The sequence below is a fragment of the Eulemur rufifrons genome, chromosome 30 (genome assembly GCF_041146395.1).
Source record: "Eulemur rufifrons isolate Redbay chromosome 30, OSU_ERuf_1, whole genome shotgun sequence".
NCBI classification, from domain to species: domain Eukaryota; kingdom Metazoa; phylum Chordata; class Mammalia; order Primates; family Lemuridae; genus Eulemur; species Eulemur rufifrons.
The window spans coordinates 59,238,236-59,261,025 of NC_091012.1; the positions used below are offsets into that span (position 1 = coordinate 59,238,236).

Here is a 22,790-nt window from a genome sequence, read left to right on the forward strand (position 1 = left end):
CATAAATCCAATATCAAACATTAGCACATGGGATAAATTTAAAGCAGAGCACCATGTGCCTTCAAAACTGATCAACATTACAGAACACAACTCAGTTGAGACAATTCTTAAGACACCTGAAGAGCTCGCATTTAATATTAAGTGAGTTACCCAGAAGTAAATGCTCCTGGTTTTGTTTTACTTTCTGGAAATAAGTGGAAGTTATTCAAATTCTGCATGGTTTAATATGATATGTGAACCAAGGAAATAGTTTGTATGATTTATTTCTGGTACCATCAGCTAATACAAAGTTGACAAGCTGGCTGACAGGAAAATAGCTGAATACAATGAACTATGCTCAACACTGGGCTAGTTGTACATCCATCTCAATTTACTTATTCATAGCCCTAAGTCATATTCCTTTATCTTAAAGTACTATTTTAAATCAAAAGATAAAATAATCTTAAAGACAGATACAATTGTAACCACTCTAACCACCTAAAGCACTTAAACACCAAATAAAAAATAACTTTTAAAAAACTCAAACAGCAAGAAAATGGCAGTGCAAGAATATGTCATACTGCTGAATCTTACATATTCTGAGGTGCATAATGAGAAGCTGAGGGAGGTGAAGCAATATAGCCAACTGGCCCAGGATTTACAGCACCATGAATTTGAGAAGCATTGCCATATGCTGCACCAACTGGATGCCAGGGGACAACATAGGGATAATCTGGCATAACAGGAAGGCAGGATTCAAACCCTGGCAAAGGTGGCTGCCCATAGGGATCTGACATTACTGGATAATAGACTGCTCCACGAGGGACAGATGTAGGGTCAGCATTCATAAAAGTACCTGAAACAAAGAATATATATGGCACACTTTATATACAAAAATTTCACTAAAACAGAACCCCATGCAACATAAACATGTTCTTAAAGGTGAAAATAAAATTTATCATTAACTATAAGAAAGATCACAGCACGGGCAGGAGCACTTTAAATATAAACAATAGTGACTAAAACAGGCTACCAAAAGATTACATGAAAATTTCCAAATTTAAAAAATGTAAATATGTGCCTGCCTGTGTGTGTATATATGTCAAATCTATTCTACCTACAGATAGCTATCTTTCTGGGATGATTTAGGTATCAACAGGCTAAATACATAAACATGCTCTAGAGTCTAGTCGATTAAGCTCTTATAAAAGGTAGTCATAATTAGGTTATCCAGTAGTTTCACAGTATAACACATATCATCCAAATAACTATTTTGTACCACCTGAGCAATGAAAAACTCAGTCTGATCTACACTTAAAGATATAGTTCTGAAGAGCATCCTAAAAGTGTCATCTACTGAATGTCATTACAATCCTAGTATCATTTTAATTTTGTAGCACTTGTGCTACCTTGGGTCAATTTCAGTGGAAATAATGTTCTGACCTTGCTGTAGTGACTATACATAATAGACAAAAAGGGATCTTTCATTTCTTGGGCCAACTTAGATTAGTTCATTCTGTGAAATTAAGACTACCACTGCCTCATGGTTTACTACAATTAAAAATAGCTCTATAAAAAGTATATTGTGCAAAAATACAATAAAGGTTGACACTTTATTTTTTAATACAATGGACAACATCATACCAGCACACTAGGGATACGATTCTATAGTGCTAACAACATTCCAAAACCAGTAATATATTTTAAAAAGGGAAAAGAGAAAGGAAATTAGCATTCCTAATATGCACCAGGTACCATATACTTATACATAAGGTCTCAATTAGCTCTTTTAACAACTATGGCAAGTCAGATATTTCCCATGTTACAGAAAATCAAGCTTAGGGAGGTTTAACTTAGTGGAGATCACAACCATCAAGTGGCCTGGAATGTGAAACACATTTGGTTAGGTTAGTTTCACATGGTTTCTTCTACCTATTGCTGATTCTTTCCAGGAAGAGCAGTCAGATGATCCTATTCCTCCAAATGCATCCCCATCTGTACTATACTGTGAACTCATAAAGCAACTATTCTTATGGTCTAACAGTGGTTCTCAAACATTTTGGATTCAGGATCCCTTTACACTCTTAAAAATTAAGAACCCCAAATAGCTTTTATTTATGTGGGTTATATAATTCAATATTTTCCATATTAAGAATTAAAATTAGAAAGTTAAAAATATTTATCAATTCATATAAAAAAATAAGCCCATTACATGTTAACACAAACTTTTTATGAAAAATAAGTTTATTTTCCAAAATGAAAAAAATTCATGAGAAGAGTGCCCTGGTTTGTATACTTGTGCATATTCCTAATGTATAGTTTAATGGAAAAAAGCTGGATTCTCACATACGCTTCTGTGTTTATTATATGCTGTTTTAGTTGAAGTATATGAAGAAATCTGGCCTCACAGAGAGATGTAGTTGGAAAAGCAAAGTCCTTTAATAACGGGCCTTTCCTGATATTTGTAGATATTCTTTGATGGTACACGAAAACTGCACAAGTGATAGTTTCTCAAAGGTTAGTTGCAATGTGGACTTTTCATACTGTTACATTAAAAAAATATGGTTTTATCTTACACTTTGGATAGATCTTTGACAAATCAGGAATGAGTAACATGATGTATTGGTAATTGGGAAACTATAACACTTCACTGAGTTATGCAGATCTAACAAATGTGGACATATTATACAATTTAAGAAACTATATTCAGCTCCACCTATTTTAGGAGTTTTAATTATTGGGAAGCTGTCAAGCTCATAAGGGCACTTACAAGTTTTCCAAAACTCTAATTTTTATTTGAAAGCTAGAATTTTATCTTTGACAACAAATATCACCAGTTGTTTTTCCTGAAGTGACAGGCTCACTTTGTTCATTTGTGAAAATGTTCAGGTGAACCAAGTCTGAATAATCAGTTTGTCTATCACTCTTTCAAGTAAAGAGTATTCCATGAAAAAAAGTCAGCTAGTTCAACTCATAACTCAATAGTACAAGTGCTTTTCCTTAAGTTAATAATCATATTTCATTCAACATGCAGAAATGTTTTATGGAGAGTTTCCATTTTGTCACAAAGAAAATTAAATACAATTATTCAAGAATAAAACTTTGTAAAAATAAGAATACCTTTGATTAAACAAAAAGAAATTGGCATTTTTGTACCATGAGTGTAGTGAGAAAGATACTGATTACTAGCAGAGTTTGGTGCCAGTGCCAACTTGTGCTTAGGAGTCAGCAGTTTTTTTATACCCACCATTGATTTTTACACTCTCAGTGCAAAAACAACACAGTGAAAGAGGCAAATAAAATCCTAGTATTATTGTGATTCTTTGGGCCTCATGAATCCCCTGAAAGAGTCTTAGGGACCCCAAGGGGTCCACATATCATGTCTTGAGAACACTGGTCTAGTATATGGACCTAATGAAATATCTGAAGGCTATTAAATTACACACAATAAAATCCAGCTGTCTTTCTTGCCAGCAATCTTATTACAAACTCACCACTTGCTGATGCTTCTGCCTGTGTTTGATCTACCAGAGGAGGTGGCTCAGTATACATTGGATAATTCTCTACATGAAGCTGCTGCTGCATCTGTGGCATACAGACCATGGAGTGCCAGTAGTTATGGTGATAGCACTTGAAAAAGAAAGGGCAACAAAAAACGAAGTTACTGTTCCCTATCCTTAACACAGTACAGTTCCTCACTTAAAAAAAAAAAAAAAAAAAAAAGCTGGTTCATGATTTTCAGGTGAAATAGCAATGGCTTTTTTTAACCTAAAAGACTTCACATTACAACTTTAAGAGCTTTTGTTGTATTTGTACCTCATATTTGGACCAAGGAATTCTTTTAGGAAAGTGCCCTGAGGAAATTAGAGATATACACAAAGAACTGTATACCAAAGATGTTTTTTATAACATTTTTAAAAGCAAAAAATATTGAACAACGTAAGTAACAATGGGGAACTGGGTGAATGAATATGATGAAATACTATACAGACAATAAAAATCATGCTTTCAAATATATAAAGAAAAAATGCACATGTTAAAAGATTACAATATCATATAGCATAATCTATACCGTGTAAAATATAAGAAAGTCATAAGGAAATATCAAAGTATACAGTGGTTATGTAGGTGATTTTGGTTTTCTTTATACCTTAGTATTTTCTAAATTTACTACAATGGATGCTATTACTTCTAATATAAAAAGTATTAAAATATCAGACAGGAGGATCGCTTGAACCCAGGAGATAAGAGACTACAGTGAGCTACGATCATACCACTGCACAGTGAGACCCTTTCTCTAAATATATATATACACACACATATAAATAAACTGTTCAGCATTTCTTGTTATTCCCATGATATAAAAGGCAAGAGAATATTTAAAATGCCTCTGTCTTGTGAAATAGATTGCAAAGTTTCCACATGTGACTATAATAAACTAACATAACTGAATGGGCAAGTAGTTTATCAATTCTTTGTTGAGCCTAAGAAATATTGATTTATAGAAATGCCCCTTATATTTTTAGAGACAGAAATGATTTCAGGAGTCTTGCAAGGCTTTGCCCTAAAGGAAAATGTAAACATGTTAGTTCGCATCTCAATGGTCAGTAGCAGCTGCATTCCAAGGCAACTGAGGCTGCAATCTCAGCCTGTGGCTCTCACTTGCTTTGAAAGACAAAGCAGGTCTTGCCTAATAGCATAAGGGACAGTTCATGCTTGACTCCTGAAATCTCTGTTCTAATACACAATAACCAGAGCCACGATGTCTCTGTTTTTGCTAAAGTAATAGCCTTATTATAAAACTTGGAAGTTTGCCCTAAGAAGATTTTATAACCAATTGTTCACCTAGATAGAGTTAGTTGAAGGATCTGTAGTTGCCTTTTAGAAGACTTTGACCCTAAACCAAACTACCTGTTACTGTGTAAACCTTGTTACCCTTGGCAACCGAGACCTTGTACATTATAAGTATCTGTGTAAAACTTCAATCTGCGTTACATTTCCACTGGAAGAGATGTAACCTTCTGGGCACCCTGCTTTGTCTATCTTCATAAATCTTTACTTTATAAACTATATCTTTGGCTCTGTGTATTATTTTTATTTCTGTTTCCTACTATTTTTTCATCCTTTGCGACAACCCCTGTCTGAGGGACCTGAACTTTTGCTGGGAGCATAGCTAACTCCCCACAATTCTTGAAACTGCATTTAGGAAAAATAGTCTCAAAGAACAAAAACCCACCTTACAACCCAATTTATAGTTGTGTACTATCTGGGGAGATGGTTTTCTGGCACTGACATGTGTAAGGCTTTAGGGAAATCCATGTCAGGGAATATGAACTCATCTAAGCACTATCTAGGAGACCACATAATTTATCATCTGCCAAATCTTAAGATGCATTTTTTTCCTTTCAGTAAATATTCCATTTTATTATGTCAGAAGTGTATTTCAGGGGGAAAATGATTCCTGAAAGAATAAAAGAGCTTTCACCTCAAATCAGAGATACCTTCAGTGATTATCAGGACATTTGTCAGTACCTGTGCCTCTACAACTCAGGGGAGTGGTGAAAAGCAGTGTTTGGGCAAATATACATGAGTGCTTTAAAAATAATACAGCTCTTTAAATGTCTTTGAATCAGTCTGATTATTTTTCACATAAAATGCAGAAACAGCCATAAAATATTTTAAGCAAGCAGGATAACATTTATTTTGAGATAGAAAAACACAGTGAAGGGTTGATATATGTTAAATATGAAGGTTAATCTAACATATATTGAAGTTGTGCTGCTTAGAGCCCAGCCCCCACTCTCTTCAATTTAACAACTATTTTTTATTAAGAGAAACTGAAGCACAGGGAGGCTAGAGTAGAAAACTTACCTATATCATCATCACAGGTCTCTTAGAAATTAAATTTTCAGCCCCCTCATAGTGTTTCTTGGCTTTTGAATGCCAAGAGTCTGATTATCAAAATAGCTTATATTTTTAATAGAGAGCTCATCAAAGCAATTTTAACATGATTCTTACCTGCAATCCGAGATTGAAATAGTACTGCAGAACTCTTGTGTCTAAAATTAAAAATTTTAAATTTAGTGACTAGATTGACATAAGCAATTAGAACTATTATTTAAAAGCTTCCTCTTTGGGCATTAAGGTAGATATCAATGTAGTCTTCCCACATAGACACCACTACCAATATAGGTAAGATCATTTTCTGATCCAAAGTTTAATCACCAAATACAACCTCATTCCTAGTCTTAATATTCGGCAGGTGTTATAGGAATGCCACCCGGTTAGTGTTTAGGAAGAATCCAGTAAAAGCATTTTCTTGCTTGTTTCAAGGAAAATCTAACTTTAATACAACTCTACTAAATGAGCAATAATTTTGGTCCTCAGTTACTAGTGCTATTATATAGTACAAACTAATGCTTTACTGATTCTGAGATTAATGATGCCTTCTGAGATAACTAGCACAATATGAAAATATTTACCTTGTTTTTATTTATCATGACTAACATAACTACCACTAGAACTCTAAAGAGAAGGGCAATGAGCAAGGGAATTCAAAATGAGTTATATCCTAAGGTGATAAAATTTCTCCAGACATTATAGAATTTAATTAAAATATTTCATAAACAAAAACTAGATGTATGGGAGAAGAGGGAATATTCTTAGCATTCCAATTGTATCTTTAAATGTATTTTTACTGATTGACCTGGGATCCACATATATTTTTGTTTATAAAATAATATAACCTGAGTTCCACTAACAGATGAACTCTCACAATTCCCCTTTCTTAAACTTGGAGATTCCATATACTTAACAATGTTTACAGCCATTTTTAAAGAATAAGCTTATATTATGATTATTATGTGGGAGTATATATAATACACAAAGTCTAATGCTCAAGCTAAAGAATATTAAAAGATAACAGCAGGAAGTAAATTCACGAGTGTCATAGGATTCTACTCCTGGGGTGTGTGTGGGGGGGTGTGTGTGTGTATGTATAGCAACAAAATAACTTATATGCAAATGTCCATTTCAATATTATTAACAGCCCCAAAGTGGAAGCATCCCAAATGTCCATCAACTGATAGATAAAATACAGTACAGGTATACATCAATATTGTGGGTTTGGTTCCAGAGCACCACAAGAAAACGAATATTGCAGTAAAGTGAGTCACACAAATTTTTGGTTTCCTAGTACCTACAGTAGTTACGTTTACACTATACTGCAGTCTTCTAAGTGTGCAATAGCATTAGATCTATAAAACCTATGTAGGTACCTAATTAAAAAAATAGTTTATTGCTAAAAATGCTGACACTGAGATATGAAGTGAGCACAGAGCTGTTGGAAAAATGGTGCCAATAGATTTGCTTAACATGGGGTTGCCACAAACCTTCAACCTGTGGGGAAAAAATGCAAAGGGCAATAAAGCAAACCACAATAAAACTAGGTATGCTTGTATCTCCATAAACGGAGTATTATTCAGCCATAAAAAAGAATGAAGTACTGATACAAGCTACAACATGGATGAACCTTGAAAACATTATGCTAAGTGAAAGAAGTCAGTTGCAAAAGATCATATATTGAATGATTTCATTTATGTGAAATGTTTACAATAGGCAAATCCATAGAGATAGAAAGTAGAAGAGTGATTGCTAGGGCCATGGAGAATAAGGAATGCCTGCTAATGGTCACAAGGCACCTTTTGGGGGATTAATAGGAATTAGATGGAAGAGTGGATAGGGAAATAATTTGAGTAGAATCATAATGACAGCAAAGGCTTAGAATAGACAATCAGGTGCATAGAGCTCATGTAAGAATAGGTTGGAAGGGAGTAGAGACAAGATTGTGAAAAGTCATAAATGCCATACTTAATCTATTGAACTTTAATCTACAGAAACTGCAGAATCACTGAAGGTTTCAGAGCTAGGAAGAAACAAGGAGTACAGATACCAGAGCAGTGAGACCAACTGGGAACTACTCTAATTGTTCAGGGGCAAGATGACAAAAGCATAACCTATGAAAGAGGCAGTGGATATTTTTAAAAATCCTCTGTGAATGACAGATTTTTAATAAATCAGCCAAGATTAACATACAAAAATCAACTGTAATTTTTACATACTAGCAGGACAAAATGGCAAAATGAAAGTTTAAAAATTCTATTACTACAGCACCAAAACTCCAAATACATAGGAACACATTTAACAAAAGGCATAGAAGACTGCTACACCAAAAAAAAAAAAGAAAAAAGAAAAAAAAAATGGTGAGAAACCAAAGGAGGCATAAATAAATGGACAGATAGACTGTGTTCATGGATTCAAAGAGACAATACTGTTAAGATGGCAATTCTCCCCAAACTGAGCTATAGATTCAACACAATCCCAAATTCCCAGAAGGTTTATTATTGGGCGGGGGTGTCCTAAAAATTGATGATCAAACAGAAATGTCAATTTTACTACCTGACTTCAAAACTCAGTAAAATGACAGTGTGGTACTGGCATATGCCTTAAAAAACATCTTAATACAAAAGAAGAAAGCTCAGAAACAGACCTACACTTAAAACAGTCATTTGATTTTTGACTAAAACACCAAAGTGATCTAATGAAAAAAGGGAAATCCGTTTCACAAATGGCACTGCTAGAATAGTGGATATCCATAAAGAAAAGAAAAAAAAACCCAACCCCATCTCGTACCATTCACAAAAATTAATTTGAGATGGATGGATGACCTAAACACAAAATGGAAAACAAACCTTTTAGAGGAAACCATATAATAATATCTTCATGACTTGGTAATAGGCAAAGGTTTCTTTCTTAGGTTAGAGAAAACAATAAACAAAAACAAAATTGATTAGATTTCATTACCATTAAAATCCTCTGCACATCAAAGGACATCATGAAGAAAATAGATAAGCCACAGAATAAGAGCAAATATTCACAAACATACCTGACAAAAAGAAAGACTAGTATCCAGGATATGTAATGAACTTCTAAAATTCAGTATCAAGCAACCCAATATAAAAATTGTCCAAAGATGTGAACACTTTACAAAAATATGCAAATGGCCAATAAGCACACATGAAAAAAGTACTCAAACTGGATATCCACATGCAAAAATATGAATCTATACACAGACCTTACACCCCTTATAAAAATTCACTCAAAATGGATCACAGACATAAACAAAAAACACAAAACTATAAAATTCCTAGAGGATGACACAGGAGAAAATCTAGATGACCCTGGATATGGCAATGAATTTTTAAGATATAACACCACAGGCACGATTCATGAAAGAAATAATTGATGAGTTGGACTTCATTAAAACTATAAACATCTGCTCCGGAAAAGACACTGTCAAGAGAATGGAAAGACAAGCCACAGATCGGGAGAAAATCTTTACAAAAGACATACCTAAAAAAAGGACTGCTACCCAAAATATACAAAGAACTCTTAAAACTCAATAAGAAAAGAACCCCATTTAAAAAATGGGCCAAAGACCTTAACAGACACCTCAACAAAAACAATATACAGATGGAAAATAAGCACATGAAAAGATGCTCCACATCAGATATCATGAGAGAAATGGAAATTAAAACAGTGAGATACCACACACTTATTAGAACAGCCAAAATCCAGAACAACGACAACACCAAATACTGGCATGAATGTGGAGCAACATGAACTCTCCTTCATTGCCGGTAGGAACAAAGATGGTCTTGCCATTTTAGAAGACAGTTTGACAGTTTCTTTAAAAACTAAACATTCTCTTACCATTTGATCTAGCAATCATGATCCCTGGTATTTACCCAAGGGAGTTAAAAACACATTTCCACATAAAACCCTGCACATGGATATTTAGGGCAGCTTTATTCATAATTGTCCAAACTTGGAAGCAACCAAGATATCCTTTGGTAGGTGAATGGATATATAAACCAAGGTACATCCAGACGATGGATTATTCAGTATTCAAAAGAAATGAGCCATCAAGCCATAAAAGACATGGAGGAACTTTAAATGCATATTACTAAGTAAAAAAAGCCAATCTAAAAAGGCCACATACTGTATGATTACAAGTATATGCCATCCTGGAAATGTCAAAACTATGGGGGCAGTAAAAAGATCAGTGATTGCCAAGGGCTGTGGGGAGATGAATAGGTGGAGCACAGATGATTTTTAGGGCAGTGAAAATACTCTGCATGATGTTATAATGGTGGATATATGTTATTATACATTTGTCCAAACTCATGAAAGTGTAACAGCAAGAGTGAACTCTAATATAAACTATGGCCTTTGAGTGATAATGATGTGTCAATGTAGGTTCATCAATTGTAACAATGTACCACTCTGGTGGGGGATATTCATAATATGGAAGGCTATACATCTGTGGGAGCAAGCGGTAAAATGGGTATCTCTCTGTCTTCCTCTCAATTTTGCTGTGAACAAAAAACTACTCTACAAAAACTTTTTTTTAAAGTGCTCATTATCAGTCACCAGAATGGCTAAAATTAAAGAGAGTAACAACACTAAATATTGGTGACAATGAGAAATTACTGAAATTCTTATATACTGCTGGTAGAAATACAAAATGGTACAACTGTGGAAAACTGACAGTTACTTATAAAATTAAACACACCTGTCTATGACCCAGCAATTCCAATGATAGGTATTTGCCAAAGGGAAATAAAAAAACATACATTTACAAAGGCTTTTATGAGAATGTTCACAGCAGCTTTATTCCAAACAGCCCCAAAATGGAAATAGCTCAGTTGTCTATCAACAGGACAATGTACAAACTGTGGAATAGTCATACTATGAAATACTACTCAGCAATAAAAGCAAATGTACTGAAATATGCAACAACATGGATAAGGCTCAAAAACATTATGCCAAGTTTCTATAAAAATCACTTACTCTATGATTATACTATATGAAATTCTAAAACAGATAAAACTAATAGGTGGTGAAAAAAAATCAGAACAGTGGCTGCCTCTGGGGTTGGGCACAGAGAAAGACTGGAAAAGGACATGAAGGAACTTTGTGGAATAATGGTAATATTTTATACCTTGATGGGGATTTGGGTTACATATGTACATGCACGCATTTGTTAAAACTTAGCTAGTGATCATTTAAGTTCTGTGAATTTCATTATATGTAAACTTTACATCAAAAAGAAAAACTCGATACTGAACTCAAGTTAATGATATGTATGCTGAAGTTTTTATGGGGAAATACATGGATGGCTACAATTTACTTCTAAATGCACCAAAATAAGTAGCTGGGACTACAGGCATGTGCCACCATGCCCGGCTTATTTTTTCTATATATTTTTAGTTGTCCATATAATTTCTTTCTATTTTTAGTAGAGACGGGGTCTCGCTCTTGTTCAGGTTGGTCTCGAACTCCTGACCTCGAGCGATCCTCCCACCTCGGCCTCCCAGAGTCCTAGGATTATAGGCGTGAGCCACCATGCCCAGCCTAGATGGATTTTATTAATCAACACAGAGGGAAAGATGAACAGAAATGTGATGATAAAGTACAGTTAACGTTAATGATAGAATCTAGGTGCTCTCTTCTGCTCTTGCAGCACATGAAGACATGGCATTTGTTCCCCCTTTGTCCTTCCATTCCTTCTGCCATGTGAAGACACCTACATGGCACTATCTATGAGGAACAGGCTTTTACCAGACAACAAATCTGCCAGTGCTTTAATCTTGGACATTCCAGCTTCCAGAACTATGAGAACATAAATTTCTTTTATTTATAAATTACCGAAAAAGAAAGAATCTAAATGGTAGATATATGACTATTCATTTTAAGATTCAACTGTGATGAACATTTGAATATTTTCATAATAAAATATTAGAAAAATGCAAAATCAACATTAGGTGGGGACTGAGTACATGTTGGGCACAAGGAGGTAAGGGAGGGGAGAAGAATAAAGGAATTAGAGTGTAGATATTGGGTAAATTAGTTGGAAATGATAACACTATTAACAAAATGATAAACCAAAAAGGAAAGTCAACGTTTTGTGGCCTTAGGAGAAGAAAGGAGATAAATATGAGGAATTTCATCATAGATATTTTAAGTTTGAAATGAAAACTACAGCTCAGTGAAAAAGTTTAGCAAGTAGCTGGAGACAAGTAACTGCAACTTTCAAGGCCAAGGCTAGTTAAATTTAGGAAATCAACCACATAGAAGTAATAATGAAGTTTAAAGGTAGGGGAAAAGTTGAAGAAAATCTCAGTGACTACTTTAGGGGCTGGAAAAAAAACCTAAAATAGAATAGAGAAGTAGCTAAATAAATTGAAAGAATGTTATAGCAAAGGAAGTGTAAGTAAGCTACAAACAACTCTCAACTACAATTCTCTTTTGAGAAATATTGCCAAACTGAGAGGTAACAAAGAACTTCTGATGGAAAACTACTCTTTAGTCATTTAAGAAAACAAGAACACGTAGCTAAAATCCAAGGCTTTAAAATTCAGTTGGAATCCTAAATATCAAAGATTTCAACAATTTCATAAACTTGTGGAAAGAATTTAAGAAATGAAGAAAATTTTAATACCGACTCCTGCTTTTCAAGAAACATAATTAAGAAAAGCAAAGATATCCATTTGAGAATCTTCTTTAGGACGGACATGTAGCTACTCAAAATAGCAGCATCAGTCGTCAATTAACCATCCACTTGTTGATCATGTAGAAGACATTCTCAGCTTTTAGCTTTTAATTGTTCCTTCCTTTAATCACTTACCTAAGCATTAAACTCTCAAGTCAATTTCCATTTGCTTCCCCACCCACCTCTCCACAGGTCAGCCAAAGAGAGATATGCTCTAAAATTTAAAAAAAAAAAAAATCCTCAGGTCTAAATAACTATCACCCAAGTCTCAAAATCTACTTACCTTGAGGCAGATCACTACCACTTGGATCATAGGAATAAGGTGGAGGTGGTGGTGGTAAGCCTGAAGTGTCTCCCATATCAAGAAGAGGGGGAGGAGGAGGAGGTAATGGTGGTGGTGGTGGTGGTGGCGGCAGTGGTGGTAGACAGGCAGCCGCAGCAGGAATAGGAGTAGACTGGTATGGATAGGATGGTGAAGCAATCACTAACAAAGAAACAAAACAAAGTAGCAATGCACAACTCCTTATAAACAAGTAGCTCATCTACTTTTCTTGTGTCCCCACTGTGGTCAAAGAATGCGTCTTTTTTTAAAAAACATTATTTCAAAATATTAGGGGGCTACAAACGTTTTGGTTACATAAGATGCTTTTGTACAGTTTGAGTCAAAGTTATAAGTGTGCCCATCACCCAGATAGTGTACACTGTACCCATCAGGCATGAATTTACCCATCCCCTCCTCCTCCTCCTCCCTCCCACCTGCTTGATTTCTGATGAGTGTTATTTCCATATGTGCACAAATTCTTATGGTTTGACTTAACAAAAACTTGGAAGATGAATTGCCCATATTCTCTTAGACACTGCAGTTGAAAACTGGTTCATTATATGTCATTTTGAATTAAGAAAACTACTGGAAATTAAAAGGAAAAAACTGGAAACGGCAGAGCTTTGACTATCAGACTCTTAACACTTAGCTAACAGGTACATGAATAAAACGCCATTAAAACAAACTTTTAACTTAGTTTAATACCCAATGCAAATTTAAGAATATTTTCAGCAATCTGTCACTCTCAGTCAAATCACAAGATGCGGAAACTAATAAGAGATAGACTAAACTGCAGAGATTACAGCTTTTGGTAATTCTTGAAGGTTTCCTCTACTGGTAGCATCTGAGGAATACAGGGACTCTAAATCACGGCAGTTCTATTTCTAAGGAGGTACAGAATCTAAATCAAAACAAGCTAGATATAATATTTTATCTCTTTAACTTTCTACATCTGTTACTATAGTTTAAAAACAATACTCATTTAAAAGTTTCAGTTTTTGACATAAGAAATTAAAATATACTTAAATATTAATACTCTCTGATGATAAAGAAAACATAGTTCCAACCTAGAAAAAACACATATCTCCCTATATATGCCAGCTAAATTTGTTAAATTTTCTGACAAAAGATGATACAACTCTTAAGCTTAATTGAATGATTTTAGCCAACTTAGAAATTCAAGTACCAAATTTCATCATTGTACTATCTGCACTATCATTGTAACCCTGAGAAGTATAGAAAGTTTATTATGATTATTCAATAATAAATGTTTGAATTCAGAGTTTTAGCATACTGAATTTAGTATAGGAACAGTCCACACAAGACGAATTTGTTATTCTAATAATTTAGCAAGAAGTAATCCACATTGTTTTTATTCACTGACAAATACTAAGAATACACTCATCTATGTCTTTTATACAGTTACAGGCTAATAGGAATAGGAGATGTGTGTCTTAGGGCGATTTAAAATTTGATAAACAATTTTTTTTAGAGGTGATGAAACTATTCTTTCTTGATTGTGGTGGTAGTTATACAACTCTATGCATTTGTCAAAACTCATAGAACTGGGCACCAAAAATGAATTACACTGCATCTAAATTAAATAGCACATTTTTAAACCTTGCTCAACCGTTTTGGAGTTTTGTCATACATTTAGAAGTCTTTTTTACAGTTGTGGAAGGGGAATTTAATTTTCAGAATATCCCCAAATGCCCAGATCTATGGATTTTTTAAAATAAAATAATGGCTTCTCCAATAAAGCTCTACTCTTAATCCTTTTAAACTAGCACTCAAAATGAATCACACCATTTTTTAAAAAAGCAAAGGGTGTAAAGTCAATTAGCTAAAGATAGTAGAATATGATTATGATCACTAGGTAAAAACCAACTACTAGCCACAGAGGTGGGTAAATAATTCCCACAGCCCTGAGAGAATGAAGGGTAGCAGAAATTTGAAGGTTACTTTGAAATCACCTTCCTTATCAATGTGTATTACAATAAGCCCTCTAAGAAAAAGCTTTTACAATTTTAAATTGTTAGAGTTGCTTTTACAATTTCAAGATGCTCTGCATGAGCATCTCATCCTCAGACTTAAAGGGCTCTGTAGGCTTAACAGATACAATTCAAAGGATGATTCCAAACAATGGAAGCAAAGTTTTCTAAAATATTAGTGGAAATCAATGTAATGCACTCAGAATGCTGATTTCCCCGTCCACACAGCTGCAGTCTGTTTCAGGACATTTCAGAAGAGAACACGAATATTTAACATTCCGCTTCTTTAGAGATCAAAGAACAGGGCCAAGACTAAGTAAGGTGTGGTGAGGCACTCCAGTGCAAAAGTTAAAGGGCCACCAAAATTAATGCAAAAAATCTATGATGGATAAAATATAAAAATTTTCAATAAAGGCAGGATCCAACTCTGCATTTGTATGAACCCAAAAGTAAATGCCTCACTCAACTCACCCTAAATTCAACCCACAGATACTCCCTTTATTTAAAATTGATGCTTTGTTCATCATGAATTTTTTCACACTAATCTTGATTTTAAAAAATAATTAATGAATGTGATGGTTTTTTGGCACCCACTCAAAATTTTACACTCAGGGCAGGTGAATGACTAGTTCCTGCCCTAGCAAAAGCCTTGGGAATAGTTACCACAACTCAAAGTTCGAAGTTGCCAGGATTTATTGTCTATGAGGAGACTCATAAGTAAAGGCAATATCACATCTAGTTTAGTTACCTGTCAGATTAGCAGTAACTCAAAGGAGGATGAGAGGGGCCTGCCAGAGAGACATATGAACAACAAAGTGGGGGGAAAAAATCAGTAGTTTCATCTAGGGAACTGACAGTAATGACAAAGAACAACTAAAAAGCAGCCAGATCTAGTAAAGCAGAGTTATTGTTGAAGTTTATAAGCGATACAGTTCCTGTGATGCAAAGAAAGAAAAGATAAATGAAGTATACATTTTTTAGAAAAATCTGGCATTTAAATGGTAAAAGCTTTCAATTATTCCACATAAATGAGACATTACAATGGTTGATTCACCAGTCACTTGAATTTTTTAAGCTCAGATGTCTGCCAGAAGCAGACAGCCAATGTTTTCCCCTATAATTAACACAAAGTAGTAAAATCAGGGTCTATATTAACATTTCCAATGAAAAAGTTTCTAACATTAATTAACATATATTACATGTTTTTTGTTCCAGGCACTGTGCTAAGCACTTTTTTTATTTATAAATTAAATATACACAGAAAACAAATCAATGTGTGACTTAATGAATTATTTTAAGGTAGATAATACTCAGGTCAAGAAATAAAACTTTGCCATCACCCCAAATAATTTCCTTTGCCCCATCCCAATCACAGGCCTCTCCCTTCCCCCATAATTAACCATTATTCTGACTTCAATAGTAATCACTTCCTGGTAACTTTTTTTTAGAGTTTTGTCACTCAAATGTGCATTTCTAGACAGTTTTTTAATCTTACCCATTAAAAAAATTTGACACATCTAGAATATCTTCTAATCTATTGGTCCCTCCTCCATCCCTTTCATTTCCTTACAGTTTTTCATTTGAAGAACCTGGGCCCTTTGACTTGTCAAGTTTTCCATAGTCTCGATTTTGCTGATAACATACTCATGGTGCAGTTCAACATGTTCTTCTGTATTTCCTGCTAATAGGCAGCTAAATCCAGGAGACTGGATCAGACTCAGGATTGATTCCTTTGGCACATCCATAGCTAATGCTTGTCTTTGCAATCTTAGCAGCTACTGATATTTAAAGTCCATCCATTCATTACGGACTACAAAATGATTATATTCTGTCGCTTTTTTTATTGACTAGTTAAAATGCTATTATCAAGAGATACTTCCTACTTCCCCTCATCTATTATTTGATTACTCAGTGGTATAGTTCCTACGAGAAAAGCAGGATAAAAGGCTTGATTCTTTCACTTTATTTTCCAGTTTTAAAGAAAATGAATTGGTTTCCTCTCATACTTTTTCTTATTTCAGCTATTGTGGGGGTATGAAAGTTTAGGTTAGGTATATTGCCCTTGCTCCCCCACCCCTCCAGTCAGAGCTTCAAACTGTGTCCATCCCCTAGACAGTGCGCATCACACTCATTATGTATGTATACACCCATCCCCTCCCCCACCCACATCTGCCAGACAACCGATCGATGTTATTCCTAAATGTGCTCTTAGGTGATGATCAGGGAAACCAATCTGATGGTGAGTACATGTGGTGCTTCTTTTTCCATTCTTGGGATACTTCACTTAGTAGAATGGGTTCCAACTCTTTCCAGGAACATACAAGAGGTGCTATATCACCATTGTTTCTTATAGCTGAGTAGTACTCCATGGTATACATATACCACATTTTACTAATCCACTCATGTATTGATGGGCACTTGGGTTGTTTCCACATCTTCGCAATTGTAAATTGTGCTGCTATAAAAATTCAGGTGCAGATATCTTTGTTATAGAATGCCTTTTGTTCTTTTGAGTAGATGCCCAATAATGGGATTGCTGGATCAAATGGTAGGTCTACTTGTATCTGTTTAAGGTATTTCTATATTGCTTTCCACAGAGTACTCTTAAGGTGACTAATTCTTAAAATATCATTAGGAACTTAACATTTTTTATATGTTCCAATTTACTGTAATTGTCATGGTTTAGGCTCAAACTGTTCTATCTCTGGCCAGTGGAAACCTCTTCAAGATGGCTCCTGAGTCCTTATGACAAGACCCCAGTACACTTGATAGCTTCCTTGTTATCTGGTATAATGAGATATTCCAAGCTCATCTTGAACATTTCCTGCCCAGACCTGGAATTTGCCATTTCTCCACAAATCCTTATTTTTTTTAAAAATTATAAATGATATTTTAAAACCACAAACTGGGTGCTAGACATACTTGTTTCTACATGTTTCAATGGACAGAGCTAAGAAACTTATGTATATTTAAAGATAAAATATCTCAAGTTCATATTGATACTTCCGATTCAAATCCAAGACTATAAAAGTTTTTACCTGGCCTCTTTGCCACATCTGCACTTGATCTTAGCCAAAAGGCCAAGAAGTGATCTTTTTGCTACATCTGTATTACCTCTTTTCCATACTGAGAATCCTGGTTCACAAGGATACAGGAAATGATAAAATTAGAACATCTGATAGTTACTCATTTATTTTAGCCCACATTACACAATCTCAGAATAACACTGAGTATCTAGATAAAAGAACCTGATGTCATTGAGAGCACTAAAACATGTTCTGTATATGTTTTCTCAATTCTATCATTTTTTAAAAAAGCTATATTTAAACTGTGCAAACATAAGTCTACTATCTAGTATATTCTCAACTTCTCAGCCCTCATTTTGTCTTAATTCTACAAGTAGCAATGTATTTAATATTTATCACCAGGTCTTGCTCCGATGTCTCCGTTTTGGTAGTTTAAAATTCAAAGCTCATTCTCTAGTACATTGTTGTCTAATACAACTTTCTGTGATGGTAAAAATATTCTATATCTTCTAGCGTACACCAATCCTGTCAAAGTTTAATGATTATTTCTGTTATACTCCACAGACTCTTTTAGCTAGATACTCAAAAGACTTTCTAGTTCAGTAATTTTACTAGTGATTTAGTAGTAATTTTACTACTGGTGTTGGTTGGTCCAGGTCAATATTCTCAGGCATGCAGCATGCTGTTTCAGTATATACTCTTAAAGCTTTTTTAATTTCAGTAAAGTGTTCTAAATTATAGCTTTTCATATTTTTTCTGTTCCTTTGCTTTGGTTTTCTTCTTCAGGGACTTCTATCGGTGTTTGATCGCCTTTGCCTAACTTCAATGTCACTTCTGAATCTTTATCTTCATTTTTTTCAATTTTAGGTTTTCCCTTTCTTACATCCTTATTATTTCTCTTAAAGCATTACCTGTTTTGCATACAGGTTGAATATGCCTAATCTGAATAACTGAAATCCCAAGTGCTCCCAATTCTAAAACTTTTTGAGTGCCTATATGATGCTCAAAGGAAATGCTCATTGGAGAATTTTAGATTTCATTTTTTTTTTGGATTAAGAATGCTCAACCAGTAAGTATCATGTATAATGCAAATATTCCAAAATCAAAAAAAATCCCAAAATCTGAAACACTTCTGGTCTCAAGCATTTTGAGTGAGGGATACTCAACTTGTATTTGTTCAAGCTCATTACAGTTGAATCTTTCTTATTGAAATGACCTTCTTCCATTTCTAATTCTTTCCTGAATTTTGTTACCTTATGTGAATTTTTCTAATTCTGATTTACGTTATTCTTTAATGCTTTTTAGTATTAATGTCTTTAGTTCATTTTGAAACCGTTTTTATTTAGTTCTGTTTAGTGAGAACATTCCTAACATGCTTTCATTGTCTGTAGGGATATTATTCTCCTTTTTTTTTTTTTTTTTTTTTTTTTGAGACAGAGTCTCACTTTGTTGCCCAGGCTAGAGTGAGTGCCGTGGCATCAGCTCACAGCAACCTCAAACTCCTGAGCTCAAGGGATCCTCCTGTCTCAGCCTCCCGAGTAGTTGGGACTACAGGCATGCACCACCATGCCCGGCTAATTTTTTCTATATATATTTTTAGCTGTCCATATAATTTCTTTCTATTTTTAGTAGAGATGGGGTCTCGCTCTTGCTCAGGCTGGTCTCGAACTCCTGAGCTCAAAGGATCCGCCCACCTCGGCCTCCCAGAGTGCTAGGATTACAGGCGTGAGCCACCGCGCCCGGCCTATTCTCCTTTTTTAATGAGATTTTTGCATAACATTTGACCTTAATGCTCTTTTATTCTTTTCCTTGTGCTGATCAATTCTGATTCTACTCCTAGCAGTTTCTCCCCAGTGAGGAATACTATCTTTAAAAAGGAGCCCTGGCAGGTCACTTCTGAAGAGTCTTTAGGTGCTAAACTGTTCTATGCCCTTCAGGCCTTCTACCATGTGCCTCAAGCACTTTTCTAGCATTAGAGAGCTCAAATCCCTTCCCAGTTCTAGCTACTACTTCCAAACTCTCCACCCCACTTTCCAATGAATTCTTATTAGCTCTTTTGGGCATCTTCTATTTTGAGGTCCATAAGATAGCATCCTCAATGCTTCTGTATTCTTGCTCCCTCATAGACACTGATAGCATGTAAGTTCTTGTGACTGGTGATTTGTCCCCACCTGCTTAAATATTGGGGTTCATGGGGATAACTTGTCACCTAGTTTTACTGTAGATGATGTCCATGGGTTTTGGTTTTGCTATTTCCATTTTTATTTGAGTACTCAGATTGAAAAGCTAATGCTGTTGTTGCCACCACCTTCTCAGAATTCTGCTGAGAATTTTAACTTGTATTAACTCACTGAAATTCTAAAACCACTTCGTAAATTGGTACTATCAGTACTCCCAAGCCACAGATAAAGAAAGGTTCAATAATTTGTCCAAAATTACACAGTAAGTTGTAAAACCAGAATTCTAACTGTAACTTAAACTCTAGAACCTATATTCTTTATTATGAACATTCACGGGACAATAATTCATTACACAGGAATGTATTTTATAACAAACTTTTCAGGAATTTAGTCTATAAAGTGAGAAACTTTTTTGTTAATTCCTATATAATAAAACATAACTCAAAGTCTGAGAAACCAGTACAAGTCCTATAAAAATTCAGCGGGTAACAAAGCGATAAGTACAAAATCTTAGAGCCAAATTTTAAGAAAAAAATTGAAACCCTGACCCCCAAATATCATGGATTCTTCAATGGCAGACATACTTAAGTAGATTATATTTAATTCTAGAAATTAATCACATCTAATAACTAGAATTACTGTATTTGCATGTTTATGAATAGGAAGAGGCTTCCAAAGTAAGTAACCACTAACAACCTACCTGGCCTGCCTTGTGTAGGTGGAGATACAAATATAGGTTGTATACCATTCTGTGAAGAAACTGAAGTGAAACTACCAGCTTGATTAGCTGTTGCACAGTTAGGTAAGACTGGAGCCGGAACATTATTGGCACAGGAAGCTGCAATTGCTCCAGAATTTCCCATCACCTACAAGTATGAAAGAAAGTTCAAAACTCTAAGTTTGGTTTCTCAAACAGTATTAGTCTGTTATCTGATCTTCAATTTCAGGAAACAGTATTTTGTTTTGATAACTACAACACTGAGAAATCAATCTTTATGTAGACCCTATAACAAAAGGTCATTTCTTTTAGAAGATCCCAGATTATTTTGAGAGCTTTATCATTTTTCTGAAAAGGTATTAATATGATTTTAAAAATCAAGTATCATATTGTATACAATGAAAAGTTTCTCTCCTACCCCTGCCCTCCATCTGCCTAGTTGCCCTCTCCCTGAGTAGGTAATCTCTGGGTTTCCTGCGCATTATTCTAGAGATTTGTTACATTCCTTTTTACATACATGCATATATACTTCCCCACACAAGCATACATCTTTTAATAGAAAAGGTGCTTTGCATTTTTTATAACTTCATGAAACTGAAATTTTTTTTCTGCTTATGCCACAGCTCAAGAGTACAGACTACTTCCTTTCAGCACCCAGTACAAGCAGTACAAGGCTGTCAGACAGCTCATTCAATAAATAGTAACAGACTCTTTTTTTTTTTTTTTTTAGACAGAGTCTCACTCTGTTGCCCAGGCTAGAGTGCCGTGGCATTAAGCCTAGCTCATAGCAACCTCAAACTCCCGGGCTCAAGCAATCCTCCTGCCTCAGCCTCTCAAGTAGCTGGGACTACAGGCATGTGCCACCATGCCCGGCTAATTTTTTCTATATATATTTTTAGTTGTCCATATAATTTCTATTTTTAGTAGAGACGGGGTCTCACTCTTGCTCAGGCTGGTCTCGAACTCCTGAGCTCAAACTGTCCACCCACCTCGGCCTCCCAGAGTGCTAGGATTACAGGCGTGAGCCACCATGCCCGGCCCAGACGCCTCTTCTTGAGCACACTGTCCTTAATGGCAGTTCCCATTTCCTTACCGCACACTGCAGTGTGGCTGATACCCCCTCTGAAACTCCATTCAAGGTCACCAGTGGTCTCTATGGCAACAAATCCTAGTAGATTGTTAATCCTTACGTTGCTTGACCTTTTGGCAGCAACTGACACTTGACTGCTCCTTGAAACATTCTCTTCCTGAGGTTTCCATAACATTCCACTCTCCTACTTTTCCTCCCTCCCTGCCTGTTTCTTCTCTATCTATTCTCTAAAATGTGGTGATCTACTGGTTCTGTTCTAGATGCTCTTCCCAATCTCTTCCTTTTCCCAGAATGATGTTATTCACTTCTATGATTTCAGCTACCTTTTTTATGCTGACTCCCCATTCTACAGGAGAGCTTTAAGTTTCAGTAAATGAGACAGACTTGACAGGTAATTATTAACTCACTCATTATATGCTAAGAGGTTCACAGTAGACTATGAATAGTCTAAGGGCAGCACATAGAATAGTGTCCGGAACACAGGAGATGCTCAGTAATTTGTTGAATGAATTTACTGATCACTGTGCCAGATACCACAAGATATAATAATACTTAAAGGAACACAAGCAGCTGCTTTGAAGTATGATGAAGGTAAAAGAAAATTCATTTTTCTCTATTCAGACCACTGCAACTGACTGCTTGATAACACCATGAAGATTATGTTCTGGGGGTAGTTGTATGAGGTAACTATGTCCTGAGGAGACATATAACATGGTTTTCTCTCCTGAAGAGACTTTAATGAATATAGAAATATAGTTAAATAGAGGAAAGCAAGAAACAAAACAACACATCAATAAAAGATCTGCTTAGTTTCAACATCTCCTAATACTAAACGAAAGTCATCTGACCTGAAATAACTCAAATTTGGAAG

At 35.2% G+C, this 22,790-nt stretch overlaps 1 protein-coding gene across 1 annotated transcript in view; it reads right to left on the bottom strand.

Annotated features, from left to right (window-relative positions):
- Positions 1 to 247: 247 nt before the first annotated feature.
- ALG13 (ALG13 UDP-N-acetylglucosaminyltransferase subunit) overlaps positions 248 to 22,790 on the bottom strand; it is a 71,936-nt gene continuing 49,393 nt past the window's right edge. Inside the window, 6 exon segments of the mRNA XM_069462796.1 lie at positions 248 to 835; positions 3,474 to 3,609; positions 5,998 to 6,038; positions 12,876 to 13,076; positions 20,812 to 20,977; positions 22,569 to 22,652. Coding sequence (XP_069318897.1) covers positions 570 to 835; positions 3,474 to 3,609; positions 5,998 to 6,038; positions 12,876 to 13,076; positions 20,812 to 20,977; positions 22,569 to 22,652 — 894 coding nt within the window. The 3' untranslated portion in view covers positions 248 to 569.